At 45.5% G+C, this 25,359-nt stretch overlaps 1 protein-coding gene across 12 annotated transcripts in view; it reads left to right on the plus strand.

Moving 5' to 3' along the window:
* PHF21A (PHD finger protein 21A) overlaps nucleotides 1–25,359 on the plus strand; it is a 212,722-nt gene that overhangs the window by 157,569 nt on the left and 29,794 nt on the right. For 10 of the 12 annotated variants that reach the window (XM_045291077.1, XM_045291079.1, XM_045291085.1 and 7 more), the window contains 2 exons: nucleotides 18,548–18,754; nucleotides 24,015–24,266. In XM_045291077.1, the coding sequence (XP_045147012.1) occupies nucleotides 18,548–18,754; nucleotides 24,015–24,266 (459 nt within the window). The remainder of the gene's footprint in view (nucleotides 1–18,547; nucleotides 18,755–24,014; nucleotides 24,267–25,359) is intronic. The other 2 variants (XM_045291084.1, XM_045291083.1) reach the window with 1 other exon arrangement.

Below are 25,359 nucleotides of genomic sequence, written 5' to 3' on the forward strand. Positions count from 1 at the left end.
GATAGCTACAAGGGTGGTGAGTGGGTGGGTGGACACCCCCCCCCCACCCCCGCCCGCCAATGTGCCAGGTTGTAATGATTTAAATCACTATGAATTTCTTGTTATTTGAGGGGATGTTTTTAAACATGAAGTGAAGTAATAATTTTCTAGGAGTCAAATTTTAATGAAAACATTTATTCATGTAAATTGGATCTTTATTTTTATATATTAGTTTTACTATTTTGTTTCTCCTAAAAATAGTTCCTTTTCTCCTTATATTTCTTCATGAAATCCTTCAGAACTACTTCTAGAAATGCCATCGTTTTGCCAGAAGTATTTTGTTTTCTCCCCCGTCTAGTTTTATGAAGTAGCGCTAACTCTGCCTTAATTTGATTTGGCATCCCTGCAATTGAACATTTGTAAGTATCCTGTATTATGGCCCATCTGGGTTGTCATAGAAACCAAAGACCTCCATCCTCTTCCCTCTAGTTAAAAATGGAATGCAAACAGAGCTTCAAAGTGACGTTTTCCTAGTACAAGTGACAGCCCTGTGAAGTGTCGAACAGAAAGCTTTCTTATTGGTTTTATTCTCCCATGGTCCATCGTGGCAGTTCACTCTGATGCTTGCAGCTTTTCTCTTGAAATTTGGCAAGATACTAATGGAATTTTCCAAAATGTAAGTATCAGGGAGAAGGAGAAAGACACACACACACACATACACACACACACACACACACACACACACACCCCACACACACACACAAGCGTGCCAAGAATGCAGTTAATCCGCTTCCTGCTCTTCTATGGAAAAGGCAGTGTTTTTGTTTCTCTTCCCGGGTCATTAGCTGGTCTGCTGAAGCTGCTGAGTACACGTGGCGGACCAATTAGTCACCTCAACTTTGACTTTCATTATTAGCCTCGTTATGTATTTCCTAGGTCAGAGGAATGGGGTTTTGTCTCAGTAGCCCATAGCTAAAGACATGGCAGTACTTTATGATTAGAATAGAAAATTGTTGATACCGCAAAATCTACTTGGCCGGCCCTGAATCTGATGACAAAACATGTTACCACCCCATTTCCATCACCCTAGTTATTAGAGACCCCCCAACTTTACTCCGCATTCCTTTCATTTCCTCCCAGAATCTTTCTTGCATTCCATTTTTCTCTCCCAACTTCTGTAATGGTCCCGCTTCACGAACAACTGTGTTGATAAGTCCCAGCCTGTTACTTCGTGTGTTTGCATCCGGTTTAAGGTTAAGATTTGTTGGGTTACTGATAAGACAGTACTCAAAATTTAGAGTACTGAGTTCTTAGCATAAAAAATACCTGTAGAAAGTGGCCTCTGCCACTGGAGATCCCCTTGCAGAGGGGGCTCGGGGAGGAGATGAGCCAGTCAGGGTGCGATGTAGCAACGATGAGAAATACAACTTTCCTCTAGTTCCTAAATGTTTCCTCCCCGCTCCCACTACCATGACTCGAATTCGACCTTGCAGGTCTGGCTAGACCAGAGGAGGTACACTGGTACAGATGGGAACTGAAAATACAGGGAATCCAGGGCGGATGAGCCCTATAGGAACAGTGGTGTGAGTGGTGAAATAGGGAGGGTAGAGGGAGAATGGGTAGGAAAGAGGGAACCGATTACAAGGAACTATATGTGACCTCCTCCCTGGGGGACGGACACCGAAAAGTGGGTGAAGGGAGACGTCGGACAGGGCAAGATATGACAAAATAACAATTTATAAACTATCAAGGGCTCATGAGGGAGGGGGGAGCGGGGAGGGAGGGGAAAATGAGGACCTAAGGCTGAGGGTTTAAGTGGAGAGAAAATGTTTTGAGAAACAATGCACAAAAGTGTTTTACACAATTGATGTGTGTATGGATTGCGATAACAGTTGTATGAGCCCCTAATAAAATGATTAAAACAAAAAGTAAAAAAAGAAATGAGCAGAGATTTAAAAATCTTTACAAAAGCAGAAAGTGGCCTCTGATGGTGAAGCAAGCATCTAAGTGTGTGTCCTCAGAGGAATACTGCTTGCTGGCCTTTTGGTCAATTCCAAGTCTCTACTACTCCTCAAAAAGAAGACATTAAAGCTTTTAAATAGCACTCACATTGTAGCTGTTAGGTACTTTCTGCTAGCTGCGTACTTTCTTTAGTCCCACATCTCAACCACGGGGACCTTCAGCAGTAAATTCAGCCGTGCTGGGAGCACTAACTACCATGTCTTGATGTCAGAGACCCTGCCCCTCAGTTGAGTTGGAGTCGTGCTTAGATGCTGGTAAAGCTAAAGGTGGTCAGCAAATATCTCTTCCAGTTACCATTCTGTTTGTTGCCCTGTTGTGTGGGAGTGAACAATTTGTTTTCATAGCGTAGTGTGGGGGAGATGATTGAGCCGTTTCTTCGTGCTAAACATGTTGGCTGTTTTCTCCGAAGTTTGATACCGGTACTTACCATTGCTGTGTTTGTGCTTGCCAAGTGTCGACCAGTTGAGAGGGTTAACATACTATCCTCGAGATTTTAGTTGATAAAACAAAAACTGATTCACCTAGACCATTATCTCTGCTTATCGGTGTTTGTTAAAAATTTTAAAATGATGAGGTCTGTGTATCGGTTGTCTGATCCATGTCAGATAGCTGCCAGCCTTGCAGGAGGTGTGCCTCTCCCTTCCCAGTCACCACTGTGGTGACTGCTCCTTGGGAGAGAAATGAAGATGTGTTCATGTGTCTTGGAGATAGTAAGGGCTTGAACAAAACGGAATGTGATGAATTTCTCACCCAGTAAGAATGAGAGCATCTCATAGGAGTACCAGGCCCTCATCGCTGGGCCTCATTATCACCGGTGATTTGTTGCTAATAAGCAGTGCAATGCTTGGCCCTCTCAACTCTGTGCCGTAGATAAGAGTTCTCCGTATTATTGACATCGTTTTTCCTCCTCCAACTACCAAAGCAATAACTATTCAGCTCCTTCTAAATCATCAGTTCTTTATAGAATGTGTTTTTTTTTTTTCATTTCCCTTCTAAAAATAAGCCTGCATTTTGAGGTGTACTTGTTAAGAAAGAGGTATATGAGTTCTGTCTTCTGCTCTTAAAGGAGTCTTCTTTAAATGTAAAGAGTAGAACCATCGGTGCTTACGCATGTCTTTTCATTCAGTACATGTTGGGTTATCTACTTAGGGATCTGTAACCAGCCTCTTGTATGTAAATTTGCTTTATTCCCTTTCTCCAAAAAGATCATTATTAATTATTATTGTTTAATACCCCCAAAAAACCCCAAAACACCTGCCACTGTCATTCAGTTGTGGTTCCAGCTCTTAGACTTTGTCTCAGGAACCCCCAAATAGGGCGTCTGTCTGTGGGACCAGACAATTTCATCTGCCTCCCTTGGAGCTGCTAGTGCCTTTGAAACACCAACCTTGTGGTTAGCAGCCAATTCCTCCCCACAGTGCTACTGTATTGATAAAAGCCAAATAACCAAACACGCTGCCATCGAGTCATTCCAACTCATAGTGACCCTATAGAAAAGGGTAGAATTGCTCCTGTGGGATTCCGAGACTGTAACACTACGGAAGTAGAAAGCCTCATCTTTCTCTCACTGTACTGATCGGATGCATTTAATTTTTTATGTCAAAGATCTTAAGAGGATTCCTCAAAATGTGCACTCCACAGGTTTGCTCTTACTGGCTACTATTTGTAGCTCTACTTCCTCCATCTACTGTTATCTTCTCTGTGCACATTTTTTTATCTTCCAATAATTTTCCTCATTAACACTTTATATATCCTATCACCTGGAACAGCTATATAAATGTCTTACAGAATTCTAAGAGACTTATTTTTATTTTTATAAATTATTTTATTGGGGGCTCGTACAACTTTTATCACAATCCATCCATCCATTATATCAAGCACATTTGTACATTTGTTGCCATCTTCATTTTCAGAACATTTTCTTTCTCCTTGAGCCCTTGCTATCAGCTCCTCATTTTTCCCCTCCCTCCCTGCCCTCCTCCCTCATGAGCCCTTGATAATTTATAATTATTATTTTTTCATGTATAGACTTTTTTTAGCTCAATGCAATCTAGTCCATTCTGACCCATAGTGACCCCATAGGACACCTGTGAGATCATCTGAGCCTCCTCTTTCTCCCGAGGAGCAGCTGGTAGTTTTGAACCAGTACAGTACTATACACTCAGTAAAGATTCCCTTGGACCCTTGTGCCGCCCTTCCCGCCCTTCCTATTCATGCTCCCAATATCCTTTCAGATCCAAGGTGAGAACGTGATCAGCAAAGTGCACGCAAAACAACAAGCAAAGTGGTAGTTGTGGGTGATCGAGAGGGTGTTCTGTGATACTTTCTAATGCTGCTTTTTAATTCCGGTGCTGATAACACAGACGGAAACCCAGCGATGAGTAAGTTGCCAGTCTTGAAAACAAAGACCGTAATGGTTTGTATTTGCAGTTTAAACTCTCATCCTCTGGGATTCCATAATCCTTTTAGCCTCTATCCACAGGACTATGTGCACATTTCTGGGGAGTAGCCCGACTGCTGCTGATGGTTCCAGAATATTTGGACAGGCGCAAAACTGTGCTGCCACCTTGTTCTCTAGGGCAGTGCTCAGAGAGGACTGAGTACCCGCCGACATGCAGTGTATCTTATTTTGGTACAGGAGCATTAGAATCAGGTCTGACTGGCGAACTGACATGGGAGTCTGAGATTCCGCGACTGAGCCGACCTCTTGCTGATGAGGGAGGTTGGTGTTGCACCATGAGCTTGCAGCATGAAGCAGGCATGCCCAGCGGCCAGCTGATGCACTAGGAGACGAGCAGCACACACAAACAGATGGCCTAGCAATGAGTCAGAGCGGCAGGTCTGAGCAGGTAGACGGACTTCTTCTGCTTGATCCCTAACCCTCTTACAGAGAGGAGACCTTAATTTCTCCGCCACTCTTGGGGCTCACAAGACCAGCACTTCGTGAAGGAAAGAAATTCTATTCATGGAGAAATGGAAAGCATGGGTTCCTAGGTCAAAGCCAAGGAGAAATCTGGCTGCCCCTGGATCTGGACATCGAGAAACCAGCCATCTCTGGAGCTGCTTCCTGGACGCACGGGCCGGCAGTTGTTATCTGTGACCATGCCGCATCCTCGTACTCAGTGCAGTGCTGCAGCAGGCAGCTGGCAGATAGTGAAAGTATGTCTTTGATAGTAGGTTTCTGCGATTACAGGCTTTTTAGTTAACAGGACACATGTGATGTGTGACCTACGGAAAGCATTTTTTCAAAGGGTACCAAGTAGCACAAAAACGCAACTTAAGTCTTTAACGATAGTCAGCAAAGATGACATATCCATGGAGAAATCCTTCAGTTTCATATCTAAAGCGTAGGAGAAAGGAAGAGTGTGGTGGGATCCCCAGATCTAATCATCCATCTTCAAAATGTAAATGTAAACAAGCATTTCTCTGCCAAACACTGTCAGAAGCACTAAGCATTTCATTAATTTTCCAAAACGAGATTTGCTTACTTCCCTCTAAAAAGTACTAATAAACAGGCTGAGTGTTTTAAATAGAGTATTTGATGGGCTGTATCATTTGTTTACCAGTTAAATTCCTCTATTCGAAGCTGTATCATGGACCAGCATGCTTCCAAAAGAAGCCTCTTAATAATGAGCAGTGTAGTCAGGATACCTGTTGACCTTCCCTGCAGCGCTGTGGTTAGGGATGTGCCCAGAAGCACAGCACTACAATGGGGGAGACCTGGTTCTGAGGGGCTCTGTGAGCTGTGAATGCCATTGGTGAAGGCAGAGGCTTAAATATAGCTCCTTTTGTTTCCAAAATAATTGGGATCTTATTCAAGATTAATTGTGCCAGTACCTACTTCCCAAATTGGCTTTCATTTTATCTGTTCAAGCATGTTCACCTAGCCTTTGCTCAGAGTAGAAAAAGCACTAATCTACCTTTGTGCATGTGGAAAATAGTCTTCCTGGCACTGCATTAAAAAAACTGGAGAATGCATTATTAATGGCATAGGCTTCTCTCAAAAAGGGAAATCATTTATGTGGCCACTGTCAAAAAGGATGTAGATGGACCTCATGCCAGTTCTTAACCAGTGTTTTAGAGGGAGCTTCTGAGATAGATGCAGGGAAATACTCTAGAGAGTAAATCCCCTTCACCACATGCAGCTTGTAGACACCAGCGTGATCTCATTGTTAAGATCGATGCCCTTGTAGCTTGGTCACCCTGTCAGCTTTCATTTCTTTCATAGGATGCCATATTATCAAAGGACTGAAAGTACTAGACCTGGAGTTTTGATCGCGTGAAGATTGTCGGAAGCGTGTGTGCGGGTCACGTGCGTCTTCAGTCAGCTCCTCTCATTTGTTTGCTGGTTCCCAGCGCTGTGTTTGGGTTTGTTTTGTCTACGTGCGCACAATTGAGCTGACTGTGTGCCAGTCAGAGAGGCGCTGGGGCTGCGGAGCTGTGTTCTGCTTAAGCCTGCAGTCTGCGAGGGTTCCTTTTGTTACATGTGCTGGTCTTGCAGACTCTGCGGTAGCGCCTTATCAAACACAGCCAGTCGGTGCTGCTGCTGCGAAAGCACAGGGGAGCTCTCGCGTGGAAGGTTAATGGAGTGTAATTATAAAGAAAAATGAACTGCTCAGCCACTCTGTCTCACTCTACCTGCACGAAGAGTGACAAGTGCTCTGATCTTTTATAAACCCTGGAGCAGAGGTTGAATCATCTAAAATTATGACAGTATAACTGTCACACAAACAAACACCCCCACCCCACCCTGCCGCCCCCGGTAGGATTGAGTCCTCCTGTTACAGGGAGTATCAGGAAAGGGGTCTCTCCAAACACACACACACACACACACACACACACACACACACACACACACGCACGCACAGAGCTCCGTGTTAACCAGTGTACTTTTGTGTCACTTCCACTCAATCTGTTCCATTTTCTTTTCCTAAAAGTGCCCTCTCCCTCACTGATCAGTGGCAAGGCCGCTGGTGTGCACACGAGTAGGGGCATTCTGCAGTGTCCATCAGATGGCAAAAGACCCCTGCTTCCTCCACGCAGCTCCATCAGACCTGCCCTCAGCCACCCTTAAACCACCTGGACTCCACCGAAGGGGACGGGAGCAGCCGCCCTTGTCATTCTCGGCGTCTGCGCAGGGCAGTCTGTGGGATGCTCCTGTGCTGTCTGGCTGTTGCTCCCAGGATCCAACCTACCGTGCAATGTCGATGGACACGCATGCCGATGGACTGGAGATGGACTTGGGTCCTTGTGTCCTTCCTTGAAAACCCCAGAAGAAATAGTATAGCAAATGCAGCTGGGAGGGCCAAGGACAGGGAGACTCAGAGGGTGATGACTAGACAAATCCGTGTTACTGGTGTGTCACGTTGCCAGGGAACGTTGCAAAGTCGTCCTGCTCCTGGAGCATCTGAAGGGTAAGCGGAGCTGGGCTGATGGAGTGCTTTTGCCAGCTCAGCACAGAATTGCAGTAAGGTGTTGCAGAAGGATGCAACAACCACAAAACCCCTGACATCTTGTTCTTCCGTTTAAGACATAACCACTCTTGGCGAGGCTGTGCTGCCGACTGAGATAGTAAATTCAGCATCACACACATTAGGCTTGTGGAGATGAAGCCGAAGTGACGGCTGTGTCACTTACACAGCAGTCTTAGTGACTGAGCCCCGGTCTTGCGTGATGGGTGGGGGAGGGCAGGCCAAGGGTCCTAGTAGCAGCTCCGATGGGGGGAGGTGGGGGGAGCTGATTTAAAAGCCTCTGTGTGGTTTAGAATGTGGTTTCCCCGAGATCCTTTGCATGTGGGTTTTGATCATCTGTGTTCTATTTTAAAAGAAAAATAGCTGTATTTCTTTTATGGTAGAGTAAATCTGTTAGTGGGTAAGAATTCTAAATCCAGCTCTATTGTTAGTGGCTGGGAAGTAAGCTTGCTATGATGTGTTCCCTTAAAAACCCACTGAGCCCAGCATTTTTTCGTCAAAATGTGCCAGTTAATTCGAAGTCATTGTTCCAGAATTGGCGTTTTGGCTCAAGGCTAAAAGGTTGGCAGCAGAATCTTAAAAGTGTTCATCTGACTCATAGACGGGGGAACATATCATTCTTGTTGGGTTGACTCCAGAGAGGAGCTGTGTTGGGCTCCCGGAGAGTGGATGGCAGAAGTACAGCCTCTCAGACATTCTAGGGGAGATTGTCTAGCACTGTTACCTGAAGGGCACGCCTAGCTCTTCCGAGTGTTCCGCCGTTTCAAGGAAGTTCCCTTTGAAATGGGCACCATCTGTGTAGTCGGTTCCAGAGCCACCTCTTGAGCTGCCCCGTTGCCCACCTTTGTTGCCTCTACCTGCTCCTCTCCTGCTTTTTGCAGATTCCAGCCTCTTGGGCTCTCAACCCTCTGCCTTTGTTTCCTGGCTCTTTGTCACAGGGAGGGACCGATGGCCCTCCCCTTGGCCTGGCTTCCCACCAGCCTCCTGTCAGCCCCCAGAGTTGGCTCAGAGAAATGTACTAGCTCCTTGTCCGGTGTATAGAACTTCGTTCAGGCACGTTTCCGAGAGGGGAACGCCATGTCCTAGTCTTCATTTTACTGTTCGGTGACCATGTGTGACCTGCAGTTGGTCACCCGTCAACATGTGTCTCACTTTTTTCCCTCTAAATTAATGACAGTCCCTTAATCCACCCTCCATAGTTGTGAGACTCTTAATTGAGAAGAGGGTATGAAAATTTACAAGTGTAACTGCTGTAGAAAGCACAGGGTTACTGAGTCTAAAAAAGTCAAATCATTCGGGAAATATCTGAAGAAAATGGTACCATCATTTTCCATGTAGGGTTTACTCAGAAAGTCGGGTTATTTAAAATTATTATGAAATAATCTGTATGTTTATAACATTCATCCCTTTATTCTTAATCTTGTAAAGTAGATTACATTATTTTGGAAAATCTGAGCACAGAAATGAGATCCAGTTGTGTGTAGAATTTAGTTCAAGTGTCCTGGTTGGATTCCACCTCTGAAGATTACATTTTACTTACTTTAGCTCCCTGGATGGCATCAATAAGGATGTGTTTGGGGTTTTACCTGACCTCCCCTGTTAGGTACTTAAACAGCTGTTTCCTTCAGCCCTAGCGACCACTGCAGTTCAGTGGTAGAGACTGATCCCAGCTCTTCCTTACATCAGGACTGGGGTGGGGCCATAATATGCAGGAGTTCGATTGTCCGTAAGGTGTTTTAAGATGCTCTGGTGGAGTCAGCACCCTTACGGAACAGAATTATTACTCAAGTTTTCATCCTCACCTTGATCTTTCGTATGTGGTCTGTCCACCTTCCTTTTCTCTTCTGATGTTTACCTTGTCATGTTCTTCTCAGTGACCATCAATGACTTGCTTTTTATGTCTATGCCTCTTCCCACTGACCTTTTCGTTATGGTAAACTTTTATTAGCCAGGAGCCTATTTTAATTTTCCGATCATCAGAAATCCTCTTGGATTCCTTCTTAACCCTGAAGTTTTTCTCAGTCCGATTCTACTTTCCTTTCCTGGAGACTACAGTTCAATGAATGTAATTACCCCGTAATGATTGAAAGCTGGTGGCGCATGGGCTTAATCCTGTCCGTTTGTATTTTGTTTGGCTCACAGTGTTAGCAGCAATTCTGACATTCACACCTAATGAAGTACTCTCCCCTCCAGCAACCTCTGCCCAGCACGCCCTAGTATCTGAGCCCACTGCCTGCCTTGCCTCACCTCTGTGCCTTTGGGTTCTCAGCCCTGAAGGAAAGTATTGTAATGGTGTAGCTTCTTTATTCTCTGTCAGGATGGATCATCATTATGAACATAAGTTTTCTGTGTCTCGTGTTCTGGCGGTAGAAGGTAGAGGTCAGGAGACTGCATTCTTTCCCTTCAGTGAGTCACAGAATTGTAAGCAGGAGAAAATGTTACAGGCAGAGTCAAGAAGCTGAGACCAAGAGTAGGTGACTCACCCAAGGTCACATAGCTTAATTCAGTGACAGAGATGAGACTAGACTCCAGATTTCTTGTCCCTTTGTATTATTTCTCATACACAATATGGACTCCTACTTCCCAGAAGCAAAGTAGAAAGCAGTGTGTGTGTTTTTACTCGGTGCTTCCGTACTTATTCCAGCTGCATGACCGTCTTTGGGTAGAACGGCTGTGAATCCTTGCCAGTAAGTAAGATCATGGTATGGGGTGGGGGTAGGGGATGATTAGACCCCCTAAGTCTGACTAGCCCTGACGTAGGTCAGCGCCAGTCATTAATCTATTCAAAGCCTCCATGCCTCACCTAGCAAATAATATCTCTATGCTATGATTGCGGCTGTTTTTATTAAAATCTTCACAGGACCCAGCAGCTACCACATTAGTCTGCATCGAAAGTTTGAGGGCCTGCCCTTGGGCTCTCACAGGTAGGCCCTTCTGCTCCCACGGGTGGCTGTGGACACCCAGAACAGTGCAGAGAGCAGGGCGGAGAGCGCGAGTGTGCCGGCAGTACTGAGTGGTACCCGGAAATGGATCAGAACAAGAAATCTTTGTGGCTTTGGCCATTCCCTCCTTTCATGTGTGCAAGTGCATGCGTGTGTGTACTTTAAACATTGGAGACTTTCGTAATCCCAGGGGGGAGGGGGGATATTTTTCTCCACACTTGAGAGTTAAAGATACTTATATTTTTAACAGATGTGATTTACTCATTACGAGGGTATTTATCTTTTTCTTGTTTATTGTTGAACCTTTATTTCTCTTTATTAAAATTCCAAACAGTGACCACTTAAAACAAAAAAAGCAACCTTCCTCAAAAGTTCTGGAGGATGCGTCCAGGTGTCGTATGTTGTTGTTGCAGAATACTCAGACTAAATACAGAATTGTGCTAATTAGCCTTTGTCACGTGTCTTGGAAGATCCAATCCCTTGAAGGTAACCATCCGTCATCTTGGCAGGACACCTAGGTGGTGGCATTGCGCCCTCCCTATTTGGTGCGGCATCCTGTCGGAAAGGAGGGAAATTCATACCACAGTTCATTTTCCTTTTTAAGTGATTGTAAGCAACTACCTGGTGATAAATCCTGCTACTAATGTCGTGAATGCTTGGTGAAGTTAAGAGAGCCCCAGATCCCCATTCAGTTGTTTTGAATCGCTTTTGACCTCTGTGTTTATGCTATTCTCGTTGCTGGTTTTAAACGTGTTTCTTAAGCATCAAAATTGCATTGTTCCAGTTGTACTTTTGTCAAAATATTTCCCAACTCAAAATGCCCGTGTTGAGTGATTCATAAGATGGGCTTTTGTTTAAATGTAAGGAAAGTGCACCACATTAGTACATTTCACCACGGAATATTTCCTCACTATATGTATAGTAGATTGCCTTCATTCTCTATTTTCTAACACTTGTCTGTGAGAAACACAGGATTGAGGATTATGGAAATGGTGGATCCAGGTTTCAGTGCATGCAGTCTGTGTAGGATTTGGTCAATAATTGTTCCAGCGTCCGACTGTCTCTTGCTTCGGTGCAGCGAGGAGCTCTGCCTCCACATTCTGTTGAATGGTGCCGGGGTTTGGCTTAGGCGAGGCAATCTGCTGGGTCTCAGCAGTGGTCGGTTGTGTTCCTCCCTCCCCCCTCCCCCATTTCGTGATCCTCACGGTGCTTGAACTATGTGTGCAAATCCAGTATGTCAGAGACAGCTACCCAGCAGCCATCTCCAGTCCGAATTCTTTTGTGGGGAAAATCACAGCAGCTTCCAGGGAGAGGAGTGAAAATGTCTATAAAGTGTGGGAGAACTCTGCCAATCACAAGGCAACGCTGCCTTTTAAGCCGTGGGGTGGAGCCAGGGAATGAGGAGTGACAAGCTGGCAGTGTGTGCAGCAGTGTTCTGTAACAGATCGTCACAGGGCGCGGGCATTCTGCTGAACTGGAGCTCCATTTACAGATTGATCGCTTCCATAGCACATCTCATTGTGATACGAACGTGATGATGCAGACACTTTTTTTTACCAGCAAAGGCTAAATTGTATGGATTACAGATGGTTCTTAGATTTTTCTCCTGCTGTCCTCATTGCCATGCTTACATTTAATTAGACATGTATTTCATGCACTCCGCCTTCTCGCCCACGACGGCTGTAGTGGTAGAGGGAGTCGGGGACCTGCTTGGATGGCTACGTGGGCACCTAGCCCCTGATGTGCTTACTTTCAGAGATAAAAGAGCAAGCATCTTCCTTTCTTAGTCCAGTACTTCTGTTCCTTTTTTAGATTCTCGTTTAAAAAAAAAAGGACAAACAGCCTGAAGTAACAGAATGTTTGACTAGATGTTTTAAAATCAAGTGATGGAAATATAATTGACATTGGAGATAAAAGTCACATTTCATTAGTTGTTGCTCTGAGTTAGAAATTCCTGCTGGACAAACTGTATTATTCATCAATTACCATGCTTCATTTTACATTGCCCTTGATAGTTTTGTAAGCATTTTCTACCATTAACTCGTGATCCTCGGCATCCTTCTGAAGCAAGCAAAGCACAGTGTGTAGCTAGCTAGTGCTTTGGAGAAAGCCATCGGGGTCTGACTTAATGTAAGCCATCTGGTTTCTGACTTTGACCTCTGTGATCTTTCATTATAGAGAATACTTTGCAGTAACTACTATCACCAGCAGGTAGTGTTTTTGTTGTTGTTTTCAATCTTCATGTTTATTCTTATTTTGTCCCCGCATCGTGGTGTGTTGTATTCTGGGATCTGTAGTCTTCCGGGAGCCAGAGCTCTCTGTTAAGTACAACAGCTACACTCTTGCTAGGAGCAAACCAAAGACACTTCCTGGTTCCTAGAAGGTCTTTAGATTTAGGCAAAATTTCAAGATAGTAGTTTTAGCAATCTTTCCTAGTCATACACAAGGGGCTGTGGGGAAAGTGGGGTTGAGTGCGCATTAGAGCATGAGTGAACTAAATAAGAAAAATGCATTTCAATCAAGCTATCAAATGAAGGGTCTGATCCCCTGGAGAGATGGAATATAAACCCCATTGATATGAATAAAAGGTCTAATCCCCTGTGGAGATGGAATGTAAATCCCACTGATGCAAATAACCAGTGAGTGGGTGAGTGTGTGTGTTAGTGTGTTAATAGACCCCAAAGAATTTTTTTAATTAAAAAAGTAAGCCAACGTCTAATCAGTACCATGACATACACAGTCCCCACCATCTGTTCAGCATCCATGCAGATCAATGTTATGGGGGTTGTGGGGACCTTGATAATTCTAACTCTCTCTCTTCGCTTTATACAAATTTCATGGCACCTTGAAATATAAAATAATTGTTTGTGCTTGCAAACACCTCCCCCACCCCCCACCCCAGACCAGGAGACAAGCATTTAGTAGACCACATTGACCAGTGGTTCTTGACCTTCCTCACGCCCCGTGGCCCATTCACACAGTTCCTCACATGGTGGGGACCCCCAACCATAACACGATTTTCATTGCTACCTCATCACTGTCATTTTGCTACTGTGATGAATTGGACGACCTCTGTGAAAGGGTCGTTTGACCCCCAAAGGGGTAGCGACGACCCACAGGTTGAGAACCGCTGATACAGTTCACCTTTTCAGATGAGGTTGTAGAAAACCCACCTCTGTTGAACAGGTAGAATTTTAAAAAGGAGTGTGTGAGAGGTTAGAGGTTATTTTCCTAATGTTAACCCCAAAACTGAATATCACAGCGTTTGGGGAAAACATTCTAATAACCTGACAAGACTAACAAAACGCATTTGTTTTTAGCCAAGAACATTTTCATTGTTGCTACCACCCGTTTTCCTTTTTGGGGGGTCAGCCTTCTGCGCTGTGTGTCTCCCTCTCATACGTCAGTGCATGCTGGGAGCCGCCCTGGTGCCAGTCCCAGATAAGCAGTGGACTGCTAGCCATGGGGACAGTGGTTCAGGAGAAAGCTGTGAGGCTTCCTTAAAGATTCACAAAGACTTCAAAACCCTATGGAGGTTCACTTTGATCAGAATCAGCTCAGTGGCTGTGGGTTTGAGTAGATTCTTCTTCTATAGTATTCTGTGTTTTTGTTCAAAAGATGACGGACTCTTCACTTGATTCTCTATTGCCTCGACACAACACGTTCTATTCAGAACCGGAATGCCGCCACCGTGCAGCACATGCCCTGTCCTGTAGAGGGTCCTTATGGGGCAGAGTTCTGAAGACTGCTGCCATGTCTCCCACCTGCATCCTCAGTGTGCATGAATGGTGGTGTGGGAAACAAAATGGCTATCTTCTTCATCGGGCAGTAGAAAGGGCTTGTTTGTTTTTGTTTTTTCTCTTTGGATAAATTGTGACTTCATCAACAAATACAAATTCCCCACAGTTAGCTTTTTTTGCACACATATAATGGCCTCTCCCTGGATTAATTTTCAGCAGTTTGTGAGTCTGAAGACCTGCAAAGATTTTGCTGCTTCTTGGGCAGGAATATGAGTGAGATTTCATCTTGGCTTCCTGAGTTTGCGAAAAGTCTCTGCCAGCTCCAGTGTCGGGGGTGAAAGTTTATTCAGATGGTATGACTGGCCCCTGGAATACAATCTTTGTGCACTCCTGTGTTAGGGTGTCTGAGAGGCACAGCCTCTCTTTGCGGCTGTAAACATAATGCAACAGAGAGTACCAGCAAGTTCAGTGACCAGTCCTGGGAAAACGAGACGTCGGCTGTGGAGAGAGAGTAGGGCCTTGTGCCTGGAGTTATTTTTGAGTGAAGCTTTCTAAAACTTGTGTGAGTTGTTTGAACTGATGGCTTGATCGGAGGGGTAGAAGCTGCCCTTTCATCTCTACATCTCCCATCTGGATTGGCCAAGGACCAGGAAGCAATTGGCTTCAGTCACAGAAGATGGAACCCAATTTCAGCTGCATCTGACCCATACACTTCTGTGTTTTTCTTTGGGATCTGTCCTGACTGTCATGTGAACATGTTGATAGTATCGCTGAATGTCACAATATTGATCCGCGTGACTACCTGGCTCAGAAATTATGACATGAAGTGTCAGAGGCTCCGTGAACTCTTCTGCCTGAGCAGGCCCCGATGAAACGTTGTGACGGGGGCGCTGAGGGACTCGGAGGCTTGGGATGACATTCTGGGCCTGTGGAGCAGTTCTTGACACATGGGCTGAAGGGGACGGTACAGCCATTCCAGAGGGCTGGCACATTGGCTTATTGCTTATAGCAAACATATTAAGGAAAAAAGATGATAGGATATCAGTTTTCTCTCCCTCCTTTCCACATTTCCTGTTTTCTTTCTCCCCCGCCTCCCAACTCTCAGTAACGTATTATAGTAAATGATAAGCAGTTTGTGAAACAGCCATTTCCCAGAGCTTCAGATTGACAGTCCAAGATAATTCACCATATTTAATGGTCGGTCTCGTGTTTGAATATTTTTGGAAATACAAGAATGTCCATGCCGGTGTAGCCTTCATTGAAGATCAGCCAAGGTCAGAGTCTGTGCGTGTAAAATACGCACTAGTGAAAGGTAAGCTCACCTCCTGTGGAGGACAGCACGGGGGCTCTTGGGGAGGACATTGGGAACTTGACGAAGCTGGGATTGTAAAGCAGTATATCTGTCTCCTTCTCGGTCCACCCACTGCCGGCACTGAAGCCAGCCAGTGTCCCCCTGCAGCTTGGATGAGCAAGGTGTACTGGAGAGCAGCAAGATGGTGGCATTTGGCAAAGCCCACTGACACACTTGGCAGCTCTCCTTGAAAGCGTGTGTCCGGAGTGCGAATGCGGTTTTTGATCCACGGTGATAGGTCTTTGAGTGGCAGGAGTCTCCGTGCTTCCCCAAAAGCTAGTTTTGAGAGCTCAGGCCTCTCACACTACAAGAGCAAGAGCGCCTGCTCTGTATGCCTCTAGCCTGGTGAGCTCTCCCGCTCAGGGCCCTGCCTGAGCAGCACTCTGAGTCCCCAGCCTCCCAGACCCGCTCTTTCTCGCTTTCTTTGATGCCTCTCAGGGAGTAATGGAAGTTTGCAGATATGGTGATCTTACGTCCAGTCCGCCGGCTTCTGCGGGCTTTTTGTCTGGTCCTGGGGGAGGGACAGTTGGGGTGCCGTATGATTACCGATTCCCACTCTCCTCAGCCTGCCTCTGATTGGCCAGCACTGGACTTTAGTACTCTAGCCTGCACCCCTTGCTCATTCTTTCCCCACTCGCTGCCACCCTTCCCAGCCTCTAGGTATAAGCAGGAGGGCCCGAGAGAAGATCACCCTTCCGTTTTGTGCCCTGCAGTCACTTCAGTCCGGGGCTGTTTGGGTGTTGCAGTTCTTGTTGGCAGCCCTCACCTTTGTGTTGCGTTCTTTACTCGTGGATTTTCTCTCCTCCCCCAGATTTGAGCCGGTTTGGGATAAGGGTTCCTGGGCGGAGTCCCTTTCTGCACTTCAGTTTGTTAAATGTTCTGGCAGTCCAGCAGTAAGCACTAGGACGGAGTGCTGGGCCCCACTGCTGCCCCACCCCCTTGCTCGGCCTCCCTCAGTGGAGCAGGAGACATTTGAAGCCTTGAAAGTTCATCTCTATACCCATTTGCCTTTTTATTAATTTTGTATTTTTATTACCCTGAAGGTAGTTTCTACAAAAACTGGAATCTGCATCTCCCCCCCTTAAATGTTTACTCAAAGAGCCAATGCCAGCGAATTATACAGTATAACAGAAGCACTTTTGGTTGGAATTTGTCTTCCTGTACCATTTTTGCTGTCTGAAAAGAATGATAAAGATGTGTTTTATATTGTCTCAATGTAGTTTGTATTGACTTAAAGGTTTTAAAACCCTATCTTAAAATAAGTATTTAAAATAACATTTTTCAGCAGTTTTATTGGTATATAATTCATGTGTCACACATGTCAACAATTTAATCCCACCAAGAAGAGTTGTTTAATCATCACCACAGTTTTAGAACACTTTTCTTCATTCTTCTGCTCCTCGTTATTAGCTCCCTATTTCCCCCCGAACCTCCCCTGCTATATCCTCAAGGAACCATTAATCCAGTTTCTCTCTCTCTAGATTTATGTAGCCCTGGATTTCATATGCAGAAAAACATTAAAAACTAGCAAGAAGTCCAGTAAGATTCGAAGTAATAATTACAATATATAATTAATCGAGGAGGTTGAGGGAGGGAGGGAAAAAAAGAACTTATACCAAGGGCTCAAGTAGAAAATGTCTTGGAAATGGTAATGGCAACATGTACAAATATGCTTGATACAATCAATGCATGGAATGTTATAAGAGCTGCAATAAAATTATTTGTTTAAATACGATACTAAAATGGATAAAAACTTCAATAGAAAAGAAAGCAGAAAATATTAAAAACTAAAGCAAATTTAATTAGATCATAAGGGAGATCAGATCAAATGATAGGTTGCTAAATTTTAACTTAACTGCATCTGCAACAATCCACTTCCCAATGCATTCTTGCATGTTAACAGGCCTCTGCACATCATATTTTAATATTCAGATCTGCTCGATGAGAAGCCTACAGATTTGAATCCTTTGGAGAACATGTGCAATAAAGAGCTGGTTAAAATCATAACCAGGAATGTGAACATCAACCTGGCTGTTGTGGTTTCACTTAACCCTTGATTTGAAGCTCTTCGTTCACTTTTTGTCCACTTACGACCTCTCTGAGAAATCAGTCTGTCCTGACGAGCATGCGGCATGGGGCAGCCCGGGCGGAAGCACTCCCGTGTGAATGTGCAGGAGAGCAGTCTGCGCAGACTCAGAGCCCCAGCCTGGCCCCAAGTGGGTAGCATACACCCCCCAGAACCATTCGGGGCCTTCAGCTTATCCCACTCCAGACCAGCATGTTCACTCAACAGCATAGTTGAAGGTGCGGAGGGGACCGTTGTGAGCGAGATAATAAGTCCCCATCCCCGTGCACCAGTACATGTTGAAATGTAGTTACACAGTGGTGGCGTCCAGCAGCACAGTCGGTAAGACTGAACCAGGTCTAGAACATTTCAAGAATTTTACGTGTTCATCCCATGCAGCTAAGTCTCTATTCTGCCTAAACAAATGTACACATTTTCTTAGATTCTACCCCAGCAAAGGAGTCCTGTATGTGGATTTTATACTGTAATAATTGAGACTGTCTATTGTTTATATAGCAGGGTGCACTTTGTTGAAAAACATCTGTTTAATGTTTAAAACTGGGATAAGTCACTTGATGAAAGTTGGTACCACTGGTGTATTTGGTACCACCAGATCAGCGTCGATTTGAAATTGGGAGGCAGGCTGGCTCCAAAGCCGTGCTCTTCTCTCCTGCACCGCACGCCCCGCCTCACTTGGCAGTCAGGACTCTGCCGGGTGATCTCCAGTGGCTCTTCTGTGTGCCTCCGTTTTCCTTTCTAGAGAAGACATTTCTGATGCTGTGTGTTTTATATGGCAGTGCCTGCTCAGTGCTCTGAACTCCTCCTCATAGGTAGAATATGTGTTCATTTTAGCCGGAACCCACTTAAGGCGAGGCTAGTTTACAAATGTCATATAGCGCGTAGAAGTGTTCAATATGTCTTTGCTGCTGACCAACCAATATCCTAACCGCTTGCCTTTGGTCTGTCGCCTTTGGTAGAAAAGAGTCGTTGAACAGCTCCGGAAGAACCTGATAGTCAAGCAAGAACAGCCAGACAAGTTCCAAATACAGCCATTGCCACAGTCTGAAAACAAACTGCAAACAGCACAGCCGCAACCGCTGCAGCAACTGCAGCCACAGCAGCAGTACCACCACCACCACGCCCCGCAGTCAGCGACGCCCGCTCCCAACTTGACTGCTTCACAGGTAACGTGTGGGGAGCCTCGCAGGCTGTCCACAGGACATCGGTTTGTGACTGGTTATGCAGGATGGGGTCTTGTTTCGGACTCCGTTAACCTAGCATGATTTTAGTTACTTTTTCTACTACAGTTGGGATAAGCATCGCTTGAAACTCATTGACAAAAGGAAAGAACATAATTAAAGAACAAAAGTCAAATGAGTTTTCTACCTGTCCAAAGAAAAGGGAAGAGGTATTCAGTAAGAAAGAAAAATTGCTTCCCTACATTAGAATAGAATTAAAGCCTTACTTTGAGTGTCCTGATTCTAAAGGTCTCTGACACTAAACCTCTTCCAGAATTGTTCATTTATTTTTTTAATGCAGGTGGGGGGTGGGGGGGGGAGATTCTTAGCCATTAGGAGTGGAGCTCTATCGGGATCAATGTCCTTGGGACTAAGTAGAAAGAAACAAGCAAAGCAACTCTTATCTCCATTATTAATAGAGACAAAATATTCAGGTCCATGGCCATAACCTAATTTGGGGTTCTTGCTCCTTGGGGTTATGGACCACTTATAAAACTATTGAAAGCCGTTGGCCTCATGTCAGAAAGACCCACGCTTACACCTGCACACTCACTTGTTTTACGGTGGAGTCACGCACCGCGCTATCTCCTCTGTGGCCACCCCTCAATCAGCAGCACAAAGCCTGCTGTATCTACAGGTCGAGAGGACGGGGTGTCCTTGATCGGGGCAGTGACCATGGATGGTTATTGTGCTGGTGTAGCGATCAGTAAACACCTTGCATGTGATTTGTTTTTAAAGTGCTTAATAGTATTTTTTTAATACTAAGGAAAGTTAACATTTACATAAAAGTTTACCCCTACCAGCCCTCTCCTAACCGCTTCACATGTGTGACATATGTAATGCTTCCCCCGACCCTTTCAGGAGGGTGGCATTATTGTTTCTATTTTCAGAGGCCCAGAAAGGGTAAGGAGTTCACCTGAGATCATAGCGGTAGGGTGGTAGAGCCAAGATGTTCGTGTTGGAAAAAACTATCCATTGAGCCATTCTCCTAGGCTGCCATTCAATTAAAAAAAGAAAGAAGAATGAAATACTACAATTACATAAAATGCCGAGGAAAGATAAAAAAGAGAAATTGTCGTTGTAAATCAGGTATCTTAAAGGGGCCTATGTGTTTTTTACCCTAATCGCCACCCCAAGAGCACTTGGAAATGAGGTATTCAGACTGACTTTAAAATTTCCCTGAGCCAGACTTGTAATGTTCCTGAAAGATGGGCTTTTTTTGACATTTTACACAGCCAGGTTAGATGATTCCTTCTCCAAAATGCAGTTTTTCATCACAAAGTATTTTCATGGAAGGATATGATAGAATTCATTGTTTCTTTGTATGCTGGAGTTTTCTCTCTTAACCCATGGAAACTTTCTGTTCAAGTAGCATTCCAAGTTATGCAAATCAGAGGCAATACAATCACTGTCTCCTTCCGTAGTCATCAGCGTTCTCTGTCGCCTTGGCATGGTGGGTGGGGAAGAGCCACAGACTGTCCCCCAAACAGTGGGCAGCATCTCTCCAAATGGTAGCCCGCCTGATAAATGGAATTGCCTTTGGTTTGTTTTGCCTGATACAAGTGTTTAATATTAAAAACAAAACAAAACGAAAATCTTCTGGGTTGTTTTTGTTCTGTTTTGTGTTTTAAAGTAAACTGTCACTACTGATGGGCTATCTTCTGCGTGTTAGGTTCTGATAAATAAAGAGGTAGTCGCAGTGGTCCCTCCCCTCTGGGAACCCTAGAGCCTAGTGTTCACTCTGACATGTTTTCATTCACTCAGTAAGTATGTGTTGGGCCTCTACGATGTACAAGTACTGTGCTAGGCAATGTGAGCTATGACTTCCCAGAAAAGAGTTTCTGTCTTCAAACTTTTTTTAAATGGAGAGAGCGATGCAAACCGCGAACATAGGTCGAGTGGACGTCCTAGGAAGAGCTGTGACAGCACCAGAGAGAAGGATGAGGAAGCCTTCACAAAGGGGCTGTGCTGGCATGTGGGCCAGGGCCGGCCGATGAATGGCGTTTCAGAGCATGTCGGAGCTGGAGAGCGTGGCCGGTGTAGACAACAGTCGGAACTGAAGGGCGGAGTCTAAAAGCAACTGCACCGCCTGGCAAGGGCACGCAGGCTTGTGTGTCTGGAGCCTGGGGTCCTCAGAAAGACATCAGAGGAAGGCTGGAGAGGTAGGACGGAGCTCATCTGTGCACACCAACGGTTCTGGTCTTTGGCAACCAGAAGAGGGAGTCACGGGAGGTTCATGAGGACGACGTCAAGGCACATGAGAGGTGGGAGGTGACCTAAGTTAAGAGATATAAGTTCAGAACGGCTTAGCAGTTAGGTAGCAATCAGGGTTTACCCTAGACCCCTGGCTTAGCCTACACAGAGGCATTGAGGAAGTCTCAAGTAGGGGGTGGACCAGGATCTTCACTTGGCTAATTCCAACTCATTCTTGTATATGTATTTAGAAATGTTTCCAATAAAGCTGACTACAGGCACACCCTTCAGCCTCTATCCACAAAGCTCTGATCTGTTGTGGTGCAATAGAAACGTGAAGGAAAACACAGTTTATGAAATCAAATAAAAAAATTAGCCTTTCGTGACAAAAGAGTTTCTCTTTTTGGGGTCTGAGTTTACCACAGTGACGTTTCGTTCAAAATTAAAGAACAAAACAGCCTGCATGTTTGAGGGGCTTGCAGCTCATGTTCATGAAACAAGATGTGTGTATACTGTTGAATGGGAAGCTAATTTGCTGTGTAAACTTTCACCCAGACCACAATAGAATGTTCAAAAATAACTGAATAAACTAAAATCGTGCCTTTAAGCAATGAAAGCAAGCCATCTAAAGCGGAGGTTAATTAGAGTCCACAGTAGGCGGCTTTTGTCCGCACTGCTCTGTGCGTTGGCGCCCCCGTGTTTTACTATCCATGGATCGTGCTTTGCAGGCAGGTCAACAACACCTTAACAAAATAAACAATGAAAAAGGATTTTTCTGTGAGTGTTTCCAACTCCTGCGAGTTGGGCTTTGTGAAGGTTCCCAAGCCCTTCCCGAGACTGGGGGAAAACCCACCAGGTTCTCTCGGAGGCTCGCCGTGGACCGAAGTCCGTTTCCATAGAAATAGTTTTGTTTTCCAGACCTTTCCTTTTTGTGTCTTCTCTTCCTCCTGCCAGAACAGTCCAGACACTTTCATTGGGCTTTGATTTCCAAACCCTAGGCTCCCTCCTTCATCTCGACACTGATGCTCCACAGAGTTGGTGCCAACTAGATGATACAGAGTCTTCAGAATGGCCCCACTGGCGCACACAACACTGAAGATACTGATACTGACCCTCCTAGAACAAGGAGGTCCCAAACAACAGTATGCCTTGCCCGCCTTTAAAGCAGGGCCAGCAGGCGCAGCTGTTTGTTGTGTTTGGTTTTTCAGATCCACTCAGTGGGTTCTGCTGACTAGAACTTTCCTTCCACCGGAATTGAATGCCATCTGGTGTGACTTGCTCTTTCAAAAGTTCTTTGTATTTAAATCCCTTAAATTGAATGATAGGACTCGTGTCAGGCTGTGTTAAAAACACTTATTAAATGGCTGATAGTGTAGACTCAGAAACCTTGGGTGCACGTTGGGCTGCCACCCACAGGGCGACTGCCGAGGAAAGATGGGCCTGCCTGCACCTTCCTCCAGAGACTTACAGCCGTGGGATCCAAGGGGGCATGTCCACTCCACCCCATAGGCTGCTATGAGTCAAGACCACCCTCGAGCAGTGTTGGTGCTATCCACTAGTACTAGCACAACAACATTTCGAATGACAAATAGCGTTTAACTTGTACTGGGTTTCCTCATTCATAGAGCGTAAATACGCATCCTGCCCCAAATAAATAACCATTCCCATTTCACTCCCCTTTCACATTTGAGGACAAGGTGGCGAGGAAATTAAGCCACTTCTGTTGCCCTGATGAGGAAGCAGCCAGTCCCGTGCCATCGTTGGAGGCAGCAGTGAAGACCGCCGACTAGGCTGCGGTGGCATAGATGCGGCCAGGTCATTAAAGGTTCTGGGTGAAAGAAGAACTGAAGAAGATGTTTAAGATGAATGATGTGTGAGGACATGCTTCATCTAGAACCAAGCAACTTAAATGCACAGGCACTGAAATGAAGTCCTGGGAGAAGTTGTCAGGATCGGTTTTGGAAAGTGCGGATCACTTGTCACTGGCCAGAGCAGGGGTGTTCACTAGGGCTTTCCGCCGCGTCCTTTTATCTCTGCTGTCCAACGTGGCTGTTGGAAACTTAACCGTGGCGTGTGCAATGAAGGGACTCCAGGTTTTGTTTGAATCAGTTTTGATTCATTTAATTTGGCTAGCAAATGGGCTATCACCAGCATGGAGAAAGGAGGATAGGTGTGGGGCATGAGGACAGTCGGACCGGGCAGACATCCGTGCTCCTAAAATGGCTGTTTTGGAAGGACCAGTTGCATTTGTGCTCTGTGTGTCCGGGTGTGTATCTTGCCATCTTTGTCACAGACTCCTTCAAATTAAGACACAGCTTCAGGGCTGCAGTAGCATGTCGGACGCCCCAGAGAGCCCTCTCGTTTCAGTTCATCCTCTGATCTCTCAGGCTTTTTGAAACTCAGGTGTTTGCTTCCGTCTGGTCACGTTTTACTGCATTCTTTAGTAACTTCGACAGCAGTTCTCCAGAGAGATTAGAGGTAGTGGCTCATATCTCTTTGGTAGCGAGAACTGATAATTTACTAAACTAGTTGGTTAATATGTTTCGTTATCTGGGGCTTGGGATTGAAAGACTCTGCTTGAGGCCCCCAATATCCGTGTCACAGGAGGCAGACAACCAGAATGATGTGCTGCTGGTCGTTCTTCATGTTGATGAGCTGGTAGCAATTAAGGAGAGAGATGACATGCACCGTATTGATTTGCAGCTTTAACATTTTTTCTAAGTGAGAGCAAAGGACTAGACAGGAAGTCAAAGGTGCCCACGGGTTCCATCCACCATTCCACTCCCTGTTGAAACCCGTGTCCGTAATCACTTGCAGGTGCCCGTTGTGAATGAAGCGGGGTTGTCTCTCCCGCAGTAAGAAGTATGCTCTGTACACAAAAGAAACTGTTTCTATAGAGAGAAACTTGGTTGATGGTGAGAATCATGGCCTTATTTCCTTCTGAGGTTTAGCAGAACACTGTTCCGGGGGCTCCCGCTTCGCTGTCCTAATGCCTGTTCTCCGTGTCTCCTAGAAGACTGTGACTACAGCTTCTATGATCACCACAAAGACACTACCTCTCGTCTTGAAAGCAGCAACTGCGACCATGCCTGCCTCTGTCGTGGGCCAGAGACCGACCATCGCCATGGTGACCGCCATCAACAGTCAGAAGGCTGTGCTCAGCACTGATGTGCAGAACACGCCGGTCAACCTCCAGACGTCTAGTAAGGTCACTGGGCCTGGGGCAGAGGCTGTCCAAATCGTGGCAAAAAACACAGTCACTCTGGTAAGCCTGCAGCTGCTAATGATGTGTGTCTACACAAGAGGGCTCAGGATATGCATTTGTTGAATCGGGCCATTTAGACTCCTGCTGGATTTTCTCAGCTTCCGTCCCTCTCCTTCCACACGGGATCCCCCTCCGTGCTGACAGGGGACCGTGCCATTCCTCCCATTGCTTTAATACCTGTGGAGCTGTCCTGATGCAGAGGACCAGAGTTCACTTAGCACATTACTTGAAGTCCAAGTACCACGCCTTTAGAAGAACAAACGTCCTTCACGGAGGCATAAACTTACATTCCCCTCTTCTCCATTCTGCCACTGTCTTCCCCCTCCAATCCTTGGCTGCTGCATTTCATTACTGCTTTGGGGAAAGCTCTCTGCTAGTTCTTTTAAAAAAATTTTTATTCACCCTTTCTTTAAGCTGATCACACCAGGAAGTACTTTAGTTGGTGGGGGCCACATTCAAAATATTCTAAGAAATGTCTAAGTTTTAATGTCCAAGGTCCATGGAGTGGGATGAGGGTGAGAGGGAGGGAATGACCCTTGATGAGGAGGCACGTGGACAAAGACATTGCTCCTCAGGTTTCTAGGGTGTCAGGCCATTTAGAAGCTGATGTTCTCTGAAGCTTGAGGGAAATCTATCCAAATTTTGAATTGAAATCCTGTTCTTAATGGCAGCCAAGAGCGCTTGGTGGTGCCTGATTGATGCCCAGTGATGAGTGAAGTCAAGACGCACTAAGGTGAAGCTCCACCCCTTACCCAGGAACTCCCAGAGGGCAACAGCCAGCTCACTTCGCCAGATGCTAAGGCTTAGGAAGTTCTCTGTGGGAAAAAAGATGTTCACCAGTAGAAAACACTCTTACATTAGGAAAAGGCCCACTTGACCAGGCAGCAACTTTGATTTTACTTTGGACCCTGCCTTTAACTTTTGAAATCTGTAAGAGCAAGATCTCTCGGAGGAAGTGGATGGCAATTGTGGGGTCAGGTGGGTGAAGATGGCGGTGGGCTGACGTTGCCCGGGAGGGTGGAGTGAAAGGGCCCTGTATCGATGACTTTAATTCTTCAGTGGAGGCTGATAGAAAATACTGTCCAATCCAGAG

The sequence above is a fragment of the Echinops telfairi genome, unplaced genomic scaffold (assembly GCF_000313985.2).
Source record: "Echinops telfairi isolate 266 unplaced genomic scaffold, ASM31398v2 ScPeMD7_60;HRSCAF=208, whole genome shotgun sequence".
In the NCBI taxonomy this organism is placed as follows: Eukaryota; Metazoa; Chordata; class Mammalia; order Afrosoricida; family Tenrecidae; genus Echinops; species Echinops telfairi.